The following is an 11,902-nucleotide window of genomic DNA, read 5'->3' on the forward strand; positions in this document are numbered from 1 at the left end:
AATAAAAAAATTCAGGTTCAATTAATAGCAAACATCATCATTAAAAATTTCTCTAAAATTTGAATAGAAACTTATTGAGAGATATTTTTAAAAAACTTCCAATAAAAAATTCTCATATGTTGATTATTTTTATAGAAAACGAATAGGCTTTATTGAAAAACAATTAATAAATGATTCTGAAAATTTTCATATATAAATTTGCTCATTAGAAACATAAAAAAAACATAAGCCTTGTTTTCACAAATATTAAATCTTTTTATTCAAAAAATTGAGTTTAAAATATGATATTTCAAAAGGCCTTAAGATTAAAGATGAAAACATTAACAATATTACATGATGAGTTTTCAAATTGTTTATTAAAAATTAATGGTCATGATCGTTATATTCCCCTATTGTCAAATTTAAATTCAAACCTGCTTTCGGTCATATTTAGGGTTCTAAAATGGCTCGAACTCGATCAGCACTTAGCGATATAACCAATCAAGAGAATAGGATTGATAGAGGAAAGGAAGAACTTTTCGTATGTCAAATAAATTCATCTATTTTTTTAAAAATTTATAAAATTTATCCTTTTCATTATTGAATAAATTTTTTCACATCAATGTCTGTTAGAAGCAAAATCAAAGTTATCAGCAACTCACAACATCACTATTGATAAAATCATCAGATAAAAAAGGAAAAGAATTTTTAAAAGAAGGGACAACTTCACATCATTCCAGTCCAGGTCAAAGCTTTGAAAAGGATTTCCAACTTCATTCAAAACACAGTAGCGAGCTACCAGTTCTGGTATTTGTGGTTCAGCCTGGAGATGATTGGATAGACATAGATAAAGATGATAAGGAAAATATATATTTTTGTTCTGAATATGTAGAAGATATTTTTAAGTACTACAAACAACTTGAGGTTTGAATACATTTATATTCATTGCATTTTTCAACGAATAATTTGAAAATACTTTTCATATTTTTGAATTATTTAACAAAAATATTTTTGAAAACTTCATCATTTCAATAAATGATTATTAAAAACCATTTTAAACACTCAAAATAGATCCAGCACCGACCTACTCATAATTATCTTCAAGCCCAATCATTCATCACAGAACGACATCGAAGATGCTGCATAGACTTCATTGTTCATCTTCATCAACACCTTTCTGACACTATCAGATCATCACTTCAATTAGACACTCTTTTTCTTGCTGTTTCACTTTTTGATCGATTTTTGTGTAAAAGGAATGTCGCACAAGAAAAGCTGCCTCTTCTTTGCGTTGGATGCTTGTTTGTTGCATGCAAATTCGAAGAGACCTGCTATCCATCACTTGATCAAATGATCCGAGCAGTTCCAAGCATTGGAAGCAGTAATGATGTATTAAGAATTGAAAGGATAATATTAAGTGAATTAAGATATTCTCTGGGAGTTCCGACTGCGGTTACTTTCTTGCGTAGGTATGCCAAAGCTGCTCAAACTTCAAGAGAAGAAGGGATGGTTGCCAGATTCATATGCGAATTATCTCTAATGAGCGGTCGTCTTTCTCTCTGCTGTCTGCCATCTCAAATTGCATCTGCTGCTCTTGGTTTAGCATTGAGCATCATTGGAAAAACACCATGGACTCCAACACTTGTTCATTACACCGGCGAAGGTGGAAGAGATTCGAAAGATCGGAAAGAACAAAAAGAAGTTTCAAGAACAAAAGAAACGAAAGATTCAAAGGATTTAAAGGAATTCAGTGACACTTCACAAGCAAAAGACTTAAGAGAAGAAAGAAAAATTGAAGAAAGCAAATTAGACGATAGCTTTAAAAAGGAACAAACATCTTGGGATACAGAAAATGAAAAAGAGAAAATAGAAGTCGTAAAGAGAGATCAAAACAGCCTCAGCGAATCTGTAGCAGAATCTATGGAAAAATCATTACACACAGAAAGCACTTTCATTTCATTTGAAGAGAGAATGTCTTTGATGGCTGCGCTTGTTAGAAAATGCTCAACAATGAAAGATCAAACAATTTTCAAAAAGTACTCTCAGAAAAAGTATCTTCAAGCTGCAATAATTGCGAACAATTCGTTAAGTTGATCATTCCATTCTTTCACTTTGTATGATAATCTTATTCATTCATCATTCAAATCTCATCTTTCACTTCATGCATACATCTATGCACATCATTGACTTTGCACTTCATACCATTTCGCATTTCATGGCAGCTATTGTGTGATAAAGTCTGATGATACCGTTTACAATACATTTCACTTTGCTTTTTCTTCCAACATCTCACACCAAAAACAGAAAACAAACAAAAAAGAAACAAACGCATTTTTCGTTTATTTACGTTTCATATTAAGGTGAAATATGTCAAAGACACAAGAACCATGGATTGAATGATAAAAAACAATCACATTGACAAATCAAAAAAAAAAAATTCGCGAATTTCTCTCCAATTTGTCATAAAGCAGGATTAATTTGATTCAAAATGTTTAGCATGAGATTACCACCTTGGAGCGCCATATCCCATTCTGCCGTAGCCATATCCCGAGGGAAGTTCATATCCACCTGCCCCATATCCCCCATAACCATATCCGCCTTTTCGATAAGAATATCCTCCGCCGGGCATTATCTCTCCTCCTCCTCTTTGATATCCATATCCTCCTCTCCCATAGCTATATCCGCCATATGGTTCATAACCCATGCCTGCTGGTCCCTCATTATAAAATTGCACTCTTTGATTCATTGGACTGTATCCACCGTATCCGTTATATCCACCATACCCACTGTTGTATCCTCCCTGTGAATATCCTCCATTATATCCTCCATTATATCCTCCGTTATACCCTCCTCCATAGCCTCCATTATAGCCCCCATTATATCCACCACTATATCCTCCATTATAACCTCCATTGTAACCTCCATTGTAACCACCACCATATCCGCCTTGCGAATAACCACCTTGATTATATCCACCTGCTCCGTATCCACCGAACTGAGTGTACAAAGATGATGCGTTTTTGTTTTCGTCACAGTCATCGCATTTGTCTTTTGATTGAGCCTGTGAATTCATTTGCGAATTTTTGTCATCAACATTAACCATAGGGCGCTTTTGTTGTCTATAGTCTTGATGTTGCTGGCTATATCTATCATTTGATTGACGAAAATCTCTGAAATTAGAATTATGATAAGCATCTCTTCCCATTCTTCCTGAAAGAGGCTCATCGTCTTTGCTATCAAAGTTCTGCCCCCAGCGCTGATTTCGTTGCCCGCCATGTTGATTCTGTGTCTCATTTTTATGAGAATTCTGACCAACAATGTCGGTTTTGCACTGTGAAAGGCATTTTCCTCCTTGAATAAAACAGTCGATGCCAGAATCCATAACACACTCTTGGTAGCAATCAAACCAATCCCCGATAGTACCATATTCATCGTCTTCACTTTCCAGCATATCTTTTGCACACATTCTTTTGCACTGATCGGAAGAAACTTCCAAACATTCATGAATCAGCCCCTGAAAATAAAAAATTTGATAATGAAAAAAGGAAATTCAACAAAATTATCATTTCACACTTTGCAAGATTTATCACATTCAGTTATTTGATAAACACGAGGAGAAGGACGTGGCTGTGCAAAAAATGAAGCAACACAAATTAATGGAATTAGAAACATTGTATGTTCAAATTAATATAAACAAAATTAACGTGTATAAAATCACGTCAAGCTTTAGACATGATTAAATGTCTTCATATCGAATTATCAAATCATTCATTCATTTTAATAATAATATGCTGGTGCAATTGATCAATAATAACAAAAAAACCTCTAATCTTAGAAATAACATTTTAGATAGGATATATTTTCTGTAATGACATTATCAAAATTGTAACCCTATATTTATCTTTTCAAATGAGTGTTGAGCCGGTCCAACAAAAGAATCAAGGTTATTTAATTTGGAATTATTATTTTTTTTAAGATAGTTTATTTTCTAAAAAATTAATACAGACGCTACAATATATGTTGGTGATTTAGACCAAAAAGTCAATGAATCATTATTGTTTGAGCTTTTTGTTCAAATAGGACCTGTTTCAAGTGTTTATATGCCTAAAGATAAAATATCTGGGATGCATCAAGGAATAGGCTTTGTAGAATTTAAAAACGAAGATGATGTTGAATACGCAATACAAGTTATGAATATGATAAAGTTGTATGGACGTCCGATAAAAGTCAGCAGGGTACGCTTTTTTTTTCGTGCAGAAAATTTTTATTTGAATAAATTTAGACAGCAAAAGATAGAAAAATGTTGGACGTTGGAGCAAACTTGTTTATTGGAAACCTTGATCTTCAAGTTGACGAAGCTGCACTTTATGAAGCATTTCACACATTTGGAACCATTGTGGGCGCGCCTAAAATTATTCGTGATCCAGAAACAGGTGCTTCGAAGGGTCATGGCTTTATTTCATATGATTGCTTTGAAGCTTCTGATCTTGCATTAAGTTCAATGAATGGACAAGTATTCAACATTTAACATTTTTTTCTTTAAAATCATTTTTCTAATAACCGCTTTTATGATAGTATCTCGCAAACAAACAAATTACAGTAAGTTATGCGCTGAAAGCTGGAAGCAAAACTGAAAGACATGGAGATGCTGCTGAGCGTCTTATAGCATCTCAAAACCCACACAAAACCCATATTTTCCATGCTGCACCTTCCGCAATTTATGGAACTGGTACTAATCCCGCACCGCCACCACCTCCACTTCCTTCACCAATACAAACACCTCAGCAAATTCCTTCAATTCCAGCCCCACCTCTTCCTTCTCCTTCTCCTACCCAATTTGCTCCACCTATACCATCACCATCACCTCCTGTTCCTTTTGGATCAATGCCAGCTCCGGTTACCTCTGGTGCTGCTCCTGCCCAATCACCTCCACCTCCGCCTATCCCACAACCACCAATGGCGCCTGTTGGCTTTGGGCAGATGCCTGTGATGGGAGGCAGCATGATGGGGATGGGGCCTGGTGGGATGCCGATGGGAATGGGTATGCCGCAAATGGGAATGCAGCAAGGCTTCTATCCACCCGGATTTGCACCGTCTGCACCGATGGGGTTCGTTCCAGTGCATCCGATGGGCATGGGGATGGGAATGGGAATGGGGATGGGGATGAATATGGGAATGATGGCACCAGGAATGCCTATGCAGATGATGCCAATGGATATGCAGAGGCAAATCGCGGGCTCTCAGCCCCAACTGCAACAAAATCGTTGAAATCATTGCTTTTAAAAGTATTTATAAGTTAATATATTTGTGTTTAAATAAATCGATTTTTTGAATCATTTCATGTTGAATTAAATAATGAAATTCAACAAATGCGAAGTTTTTGATTGGTCAATAATGGCAGAAGGAACCTTCATGGAATTAGAAATTATTGTTTCATTTTTTCGGAAAGATTTAAAATGAATTTTCGTTTTATAGAGTGTTGAAGCGATAGTGTTGACAACATGCCAAACATTGCTAAATTTTTTAAAATGAGATAAGCAAAAGCAATAACAAAAAACTGATGAAATGTTTGCAAAAAAATATATTATTTAATGCACTTCAAGAATGAGTTTATAATTCAATGGAATGTGTTTTTCCATTGTTTTCGTTCATAATATCATTTATCAATTTCTTCTTAGCTTGTTTCTCATTTTTTTTTAGAATTCAAGCATTTTATCACTTTTCTTTTTATCAGAAAGTTTTAAAAACAATGGAGTTTCTAAGTGCTTATGGAAGAGATCATCAATTTTATTTTGAAATGTCAAGACCAGTGAAGTTTAAGGAACGGTTTCCCTTTGACGTTCGAAAACAACAATCAGAAAAACTTTTGTATGTTAAGAAAACCTTTTTATCTTTTAATAGCATTTATTTTTTAAGACGAGAACATCCAGAAAGAATTCCAGTTATTGTTGAAAAGTATGAGAAAAGCGATTGCCCAGGTTTGCATACAAATATTTATTATTTTTTTATTTTGAAAATTGAATTAAATATTTCGTTATTTTTGAAATTCTTTAGATATTGACAAAAAGAAGTTTATTCTGAACAATTATTGAAAAAATATTTCTGTTTTATCTTTGTAATTATGTTGTACATTACGCATTTGTTCTATAAGGTTTTTGGTACAAAAAGAGATGAAGATGGCACAGTTTATTTGTGTTATTCGAAGAAGAATTGCAGTTTGTATTTATAAATTCAACGCAAAATTCTTGAGAAAGCAAATAAAAATTTTCATTTTCACTAAAAATGTTTTTATTTTGTAGCTTCAAGAGAACCAATCACTTTTCCTTTTTGTTGACAACAAACCTCCTTCAATGGCTGCAACTTTGGCATCCATCTATGATAAATTTAGAAAGAAGCATAAAAAAGACGATGATGGTTTCCTTTATGTTGTCTATGCGGACCAGGAAACATTTGGTACGAGCAGTTCCACAAACAAAGCAGAGTGATTTTCCTTTTTAACTTTTACAATTTTTTTTTTCCGAATCACTTCTTTTCTTCATCAATGCAACATTGAAAAAAGTGAATTATAAAAAAAACAGAATCGCAGAATCTATAATATTTAATGCAAACAATGTTTTCAAATGAAAAACTGCTCAAAAAATACGAAAAACATAATATACTGAAACATATGAATGAAAAATGAAAAGCCAACGTTAAAAAATGTATAATTAGCCAAAAAAATGAACAAGTTAAATAAAAGTTTAAGTAAGTCAGTTGAAGAAAGAAGAAACAGATTTGCTTAATCGAATAATTAGAAAAAAAAAAAAAATACAAAGAATCTATTCACTACCACCAGACAAGAGCCGTTGGAGACGTGCATCTACATCATCAACGTCTGCAGCTGGTGCTACGCTTGAGGTCGCTTTTGAAATAGGAGCCGCATCAGATTTGAAACGTTCAAATTCTCCATCTAAAGACAGTTGGTGTTCGGCAGCAACTTGGGAAATAAGCTGATTCACATCGGCCTAAAAAAAAATTTAAATAATAAAAATTTGCAAGTTTTCACAGGAAATAACTCAGGTTAAAAATTTTGACATACAGATTCAATTTGCTCATCGGTTGTTGCATCCATTTGCTTCATAACTACCTTAAAAACAAAACAGTCCACATAAACATAAATAAAACACAGTATGCTCAAACTTCCGATGAAACATCCATATGATCCATTTGTTGTTGAAATTGTGCCATGACCTGATTAATCTATTAACCAAAATGAAGAATTAAACTCAGAATAAATCAAAAATACTCCACCTTTTTCATATCCATAGAATCCATTGCAGAAGATAATCCTTTTGTAATTCCGCTTAATGTAGAAACCATTGCCATCATTCCAGTTTGCATTGACAGTCGAGAACAAAGACCATCAATTCGAGAAGAATACTTCATAAATGTCTGAGAGCAATTATGCTCACGAATTGCATTTTCTGCGTAGATTCGAGCACCTTCAGGATTGTTAGTTTCAATGGCCTTTTTAATTTTATTTTTTTGTTCTTTGCTTTTTTTTTCAGCCTTTTTTGAGGCTCGGATGAATTGCTTGCTGGTCAGTCTCATATTAAACAACAAATCATTTAACTGCGTGGACATTTAACCTTTAAATTCAATCGTTGTAATAATAAAATTGTGTTGTCTTTTCTTTATAAACTTGACAGTTATAGTTGCTGATCGATTTTGATCAAAAATTAAAATTATTATAACGAAATGAAATATTAATTGTAACAATTATGAAATAAAGAGAGCTTAAAGAAAATCAATAAATTCAAAAGAAGATTGAAATGAATTAATTTGATTGTGGATGACATGAAATGAAATGAATAATTAAAGTTTAACCTCTCGTCGGAGATCTGTAAGGTGAGCGTGATAATGTGCACAAAGTTGGAACGGGCTATGTGCAGATTAATGAGAGAATATATACATATTTTAAATATTTCCCATAGATATCATTTTAAAAAAGTTTGAAAACGTTTAGTAATTCATAAATCATAAATGAGCAGATTATAAAATATAAAAAATAAAAAATTCTTTTTGTGAATGCAACAAAAAAATAAAATTCATACCTTTTGAAGAGCTGGAATTTGCTTTTGCTGTGATTTTTCTCTTTCTGAACCGAGACGAAAAGGAGAAGGAATTGTAGCTGGAATTGGTAATGAACGAGACGGAGGAGGCATTTTTTTCAATTCTTCTCTTTTTCGAGCCTTAAAGACAAATATGCCATAAAACGATCATTTCAGAGATAAAAAAACAAATTGAATAATAATAATAATAATAATAATAATAAAAGGTATATTAAATAAATAAATGAAGAGAGAGAACGAAAAGAAAACAATACTTCTGTTATTCTGTTGATATGCTTTTGTACTCCAGTTGTGTTAGTTCTCCAAGTGTCTGCATTGTCTGCTGGAATGATTCGCTACAATACATTCACATTCATTCACATACATTCGCATACAGTCACACACACATAGAAATACAAAAATAACAAAATTCAATGAAAAGAGAAACACATCAATGAACAATCCAATGCAACACTAATAAAATCAAGCAGTCAAACTGTTTGTGCCTTCACTGGATGCACTTCTTGTGTCATCCGCAGCTTCTCCTCTTCCAACAGATATTCCATTCGAAGCTCGTGCTTCTTTTGCCACTCGGCATTCCGCTGCTCAAACGGCACATTCCCCACAATTCTTTGCAGAATAAAATGGATAAAGACAATCACAAGCAGAAAATAACACCAAAACACACAGAAAGAAATTGAAAGAAATAGAAACATCAAGAAAGAAGGGATATTTTAGACTATAACAAACTCATCTGTTTTATCTTTTGTCAGCAGCTGTGGAGAGTGTGGCATGTGAAGCTCTTTTTGTCTCTGCTTTTCTCGCTTTTCCTCAAGTTGAGCATTTAACACACGATGCTGTTGAAATGAAGATAAATTCATTAACAACAACAATATTTATAATTATTAACAAAAAAAAAAAAAAAAAAAAAAAAAAAAAAAAAAAAAAAAAAAAAAACAGAACAATAAATCTAATCTACCACAAATAGAGTAGACACAAACCAGATTGTACAGCTGAATATTCTTTGAATTCCGCGAAGACGGTGTTTGTGGAGGAGAGCGGAAAGAAAGGGCATTTTGACTGTCCGAAGCCGACGATGAGCGAGGCGGGGTGGATAAAACAGACGAAGAAGGCGTCTTTGCAGGTGAAGAGGCTGTTGCATCGTCGTCTGAAGAAAAGCAACTGGGGGAGATGGTTGGTGAGAAGGTGCATTCTTGCAGCTCTTTTTCTGTCCATCGATAAAAGAAAAGATGATATGAAAGGAAGATTGAGCATACAGAATACACAAATATTTCATTTGTACAGTTCAAGTTACATAAATGAATTAGCAACCATTGGAATGCAGAATCAAACCATATTTTCTTGTTAATGAATCCTTTTTCCCTTCTTCCTGCATCTGCCTCTGTTTTTCCCAGATAGCCCGCCGCTCTTCAGGCGACAGGTCTTTCATGTTGAACATCGTGTGTGCTGGCGACGGAGGCAGAGAAGCAGCAAGCAAACGTGACGTGTCGTTGATTGCTGGCACATGCTTCTTCCTCTCTTCAGCTTCTTCGGATCGGAGCTTCTCCTCGTAATCTGCCTTGTGCTTGCACCCTGTGGTAATGCAGCATTTTTTAAAACAAACATCCGAAGCGAACAGAATGAAAATAAATAAATAAAAAAAAACAATATGATTTACAGCAATTTTAAAAAGAAAATTAGAAAATAATACCCATTTCGTAAAGTTCTAAAAATCGTGGTTTTTCTCCATCTTCTCTTTCAGTTGCAGTTTCTGGACGTTGAAGTTTTCTCTTTTTTGCCTCTTTCTGTTTTTTCTCCTGTTCTGCAAGCTGCTGTTTTGCAAGTGCCTTTATTAAATTTCATTTTTAATAAAACAATATGTAATATTTCGAAAACAAACTCGCGTTATCATTTCATCTTCATGAAGAGAATATAATCTGTCAAAAATGTTAGCTGGCCTTCCATGATCAGATTGCAAAGGAGACAATGTCAATTTTGTTGTTTTCTCAAGGACTAAGAAAAAAATTAATAAACAAATTTATTCAACAAAACAAACGTGGCTTTTCAAGTCCCTTATTCAATGAAATCTTTCCCCTTTCCACCAATTCTATTTTTTGTGGATTTTTCATTGCAGATAAAGCAACAAAAGATTGATCAGTTTCTTTTGTCGGTGATTGCTGAAATGTGTGAAAAAAATTTCGTCAAAAAAATAAAATCAATATAATCTTTTAACAATCAATATGAATACATGAAATATTTGAACTCCAGCTTGTTTTAAGTGAGGATTCCCAACAGATAAAGCAATACGGCTTGCATCACTTTCTACGCCTTTTTCGAGCTGAAGCATAAAACAAACATAAAAATAATTGCACCATTTAAAAATAAAAAATATAATACACACGTTTTCTAATTTTTCAATATCCAACCAGTTGTTACAATACCAGAATAAAATTAAATATTAGAAATATTAAAAAATATATTCACATGTTTTTTCAAAAATGCAAATACCTCTATCTTCGGAAATAGGTTCCATTATTAATTAATATATGCGAGGACTATGACACAATCAATGCAATCAGTATATAAGCCTTGCAAAAAATATTCAAGTTCAATTTATAATCGAATAATATTTTAGATCAATAAAAAATTGTTCAAGCTTATAATATATATAAAATAAGTAGAAATATGATATTGAAATCGATATATCATTTGTTTGTTTCATTTCCCATTAAAATTTTTTGTTTTACTGTTGGAAAGAAGGAGCCATGTTGTGTTTTCTTTTCTTAAGTTTTGTTAGTTGCTCAGAATTTACTGAATTGATGTCCAATCGCCAAACATGCCCCAAACAGACTGGAACAGTTGGAAATTACAAAATGAATGTTCTCGCCAATTTCTGGATTGGAACAGCTTGTCTCAGAGATAAGCCTGGGTCTGGTGTTGGTCCAGTTCGTGGCACAAATGCTGTAACAATTCATGGTCTTTGGCCAGGAAATAATGCTTCATCATGGCCGGAGTGCTGCAACAACTCATACCCATTTAAGCCAGCTGAGATCAGTGGAGTTGCTGATCTTTCCAAGAATTGGGTCTCTACACAAGGTCCCGATAACTCATTCTACACACATGAATGGGAAAAGCACGGAACATGTGCAATGGATCTTTTCCGAACAGAGCGCGATTATTTCTCATCTGTTGTTAATCTTAACAAGCGTCTGAATATTGCTGGCATTTTCCGCGCTGCTGGAATTATTGCTGGAAACAGAACATATTCGAAGAATGATGTGAAAACGGCCTTGAGACGTGGTCTTGGTCATGATGTTCTTCTGGAATGCGCTAAAGTTAATGGCATATCAATGCTGAATGCAATTTACACATGCATTGATCATTCGCCTGCACTTAATGTTCAAGAGTGCACATCCGATTATAAATCAAAATATGAACCCAAATGCCCGTCCTCGTTCATTTTGCCTGCCATTCCAGATTCATGTTATAAATAAAGCTTTCATGTTTTGAAATGTTATTTTATATCTGAATCTTGGATATAAGAGTTGTTTTTTTCCTTTTTATTGATTTTATAATAATTGTTGAAAGATTTATTTTGCTTTTCTTTTGCTTTTCATTTTCTTGGTATTTTTTTTTTCTTGTTTAGATGGAAACTATGCTATAAAAAAATTAAAAATCTCTTATTTTATGAAGACGCAAACCAATCCATCAAATTAAAATAAAAACGAACAAAATAATTAAAACAACTCGTAATAATCAACATAACACAAAAGAATCAAAAAAATAATAAAAATAATAAAATACAAAACATCTTTTTAAAGATACTAAACTAA

General features: G+C 33.4%; 7 protein-coding genes across 7 annotated transcripts; 4 read left to right on the forward strand and 3 right to left on the reverse strand.

Moving 5' to 3' along the window:
* Positions 1 to 442: 442 nt before the first annotated feature.
* MONOS_9461 (putative Cyclin) lies at positions 443 to 2,298 on the forward strand (the record flags this gene model as incomplete). Its single annotated transcript, XM_067879962.1, has 3 exons — positions 443 to 520; positions 613 to 903; positions 1,051 to 2,298. The coding sequence occupies 3 exons, from the start codon at positions 443 to 445 to the stop codon at positions 2,071 to 2,073; spliced, it is 1,392 nt and encodes a 463-aa protein (XP_067720763.1). The 3' UTR covers positions 2,074 to 2,298.
* On the reverse strand, positions 2,296 to 3,689 carry MONOS_9460 (uncharacterized protein). Its single transcript, XM_067879961.1, has 2 exons — positions 3,553 to 3,689; positions 2,296 to 3,493 (listed from the first exon to the last, which is right to left on the reverse strand). Exons 1-2 carry the CDS (start codon positions 3,649 to 3,651, stop codon positions 2,483 to 2,485), a joined length of 1,110 nt encoding a protein of 369 aa, XP_067720764.1. The 5' UTR covers positions 3,652 to 3,689; the 3' UTR covers positions 2,296 to 2,482.
* A 193-nt stretch (positions 3,690 to 3,882) lies between these two features.
* MONOS_9459 (Splicing factor 3B subunit) lies at positions 3,883 to 5,347 on the forward strand. Its single transcript, XM_067879959.1, has 4 exons — positions 3,883 to 3,922; positions 3,985 to 4,214; positions 4,262 to 4,492; positions 4,555 to 5,347. Exons 1-4 carry the CDS (start codon positions 3,889 to 3,891, stop codon positions 5,245 to 5,247), a joined length of 1,188 nt encoding a protein of 395 aa, XP_067720765.1. The 5' UTR covers positions 3,883 to 3,888; the 3' UTR covers positions 5,248 to 5,347.
* A 408-nt stretch (positions 5,348 to 5,755) lies between these two features.
* Positions 5,756 to 6,574, forward strand: MONOS_9458 (Autophagy-related protein 8 B (Atg8B)). The gene is made up of 5 exons (XM_067879958.1): positions 5,756 to 5,847; positions 5,896 to 5,957; positions 6,034 to 6,049; positions 6,131 to 6,194; positions 6,279 to 6,574. Exons 1-5 carry the CDS (start codon positions 5,777 to 5,779, stop codon positions 6,462 to 6,464), a joined length of 399 nt encoding a protein of 132 aa, XP_067720766.1. The 5' UTR covers positions 5,756 to 5,776; the 3' UTR covers positions 6,465 to 6,574.
* MONOS_16822 (Vacuolar protein sorting 46C (Vps46C)) lies at positions 6,553 to 7,671 on the reverse strand. Its single transcript, XM_067869695.1, has 4 exons — positions 7,270 to 7,671; positions 7,159 to 7,218; positions 7,058 to 7,105; positions 6,553 to 6,983 (listed from the first exon to the last, which is right to left on the reverse strand). Exons 1-4 carry the CDS (start codon positions 7,600 to 7,602, stop codon positions 6,798 to 6,800), a joined length of 627 nt encoding a protein of 208 aa, XP_067720767.1. The 5' UTR covers positions 7,603 to 7,671; the 3' UTR covers positions 6,553 to 6,797.
* A 169-nt stretch (positions 7,672 to 7,840) lies between these two features.
* On the reverse strand, positions 7,841 to 10,416 carry MONOS_9457 (uncharacterized protein; the record flags this gene model as incomplete). The annotated part of the gene is made up of 11 exons (XM_067879957.1): positions 7,841 to 7,900; positions 8,073 to 8,210; positions 8,345 to 8,425; positions 8,567 to 8,699; positions 8,820 to 8,926; positions 9,071 to 9,297; positions 9,423 to 9,662; positions 9,781 to 9,916; positions 9,970 to 10,082; positions 10,126 to 10,246; positions 10,318 to 10,416. The coding sequence occupies 11 exons, from the start codon at positions 10,414 to 10,416 to the stop codon at positions 7,841 to 7,843; spliced, it is 1,455 nt and encodes a 484-aa protein (XP_067720768.1).
* Positions 10,417 to 10,799: 383 nt separating this feature from the next.
* On the forward strand, positions 10,800 to 11,745 carry MONOS_9456 (putative Ribonuclease 1). The gene has a single exon (XM_067879956.1). The coding sequence runs from the start codon at positions 10,835 to 10,837 to the stop codon at positions 11,561 to 11,563; it is 729 nt and encodes a 242-aa protein (XP_067720769.1). The 5' UTR covers positions 10,800 to 10,834; the 3' UTR covers positions 11,564 to 11,745.
* Positions 11,746 to 11,902: the final 157 nt, after the last annotated feature.

Source organism: Monocercomonoides exilis, assembly GCF_001643675.1.
Source record: "Monocercomonoides exilis strain PA203 chromosome Unknown scaffold51-639645, whole genome shotgun sequence".
In the NCBI taxonomy this organism is placed as follows: Eukaryota; Preaxostyla; order Oxymonadida; family Polymastigidae; genus Monocercomonoides; species Monocercomonoides exilis.

Bases quoted from the DNA above. Each gene is read 5' to 3' on its own strand.
- MONOS_9459 (XM_067879959.1), top strand. From the start codon at position 3,889: ATGAGTGTTGAGCCGGTCCAACAAAAGAATCAAG. The intron at 3,923-3,984 runs GTTATTTAATTT...AAATTAATACAG, and splicing joins GGTCCAACAAAAGAATCAAG to ACGCTACAATATATGTTGGT. The intron at 4,215-4,261 runs GTACGCTTTTTT...GAATAAATTTAG, and splicing joins GTCCGATAAAAGTCAGCAGG to ACAGCAAAAGATAGAAAAAT.
- MONOS_9460 (XM_067879961.1), bottom strand. From the start codon at position 3,651: ATGTTTCTAATTCCATTAATTTGTGTTGCTTCATTTTTTGCACAGCCA. The intron at 3,494-3,552 runs GTGTGAAATGAT...TTTTATTTTCAG, and splicing joins AATGTGATAAATCTTGCAAA to GGGCTGATTCATGAATGTTT.
- MONOS_9456 (XM_067879956.1), top strand. From the start codon at position 10,835: ATGTTGTGTTTTCTTTTCTTAAGTTTTGTTAGTTGCTCAGAATTTACT.
- MONOS_9458 (XM_067879958.1), top strand. From the start codon at position 5,777: ATGTCAAGACCAGTGAAGTTTAAGGAACGGTTTCCCTTTGACGTTCGA. The intron at 5,848-5,895 runs GTATGTTAAGAA...TTATTTTTTAAG, and splicing joins CAACAATCAGAAAAACTTTT to ACGAGAACATCCAGAAAGAA. The intron at 6,195-6,278 runs GTTTGTATTTAT...TTTATTTTGTAG, and splicing joins TTATTCGAAGAAGAATTGCA to CTTCAAGAGAACCAATCACT.
- MONOS_16822 (XM_067869695.1), bottom strand. From the start codon at position 7,602: ATGTCCACGCAGTTAAATGATTTGTTGTTTAATATGAGACTGACCAGC. The intron at 7,219-7,269 runs GTGGAGTATTTT...TTTGGTTAATAG, and splicing joins ATTCTATGGATATGAAAAAG to ATTAATCAGGTCATGGCACA. The intron at 7,106-7,158 runs GTTTGAGCATAC...TTTGTTTTTAAG, and splicing joins ATATGGATGTTTCATCGGAA to GTAGTTATGAAGCAAATGGA.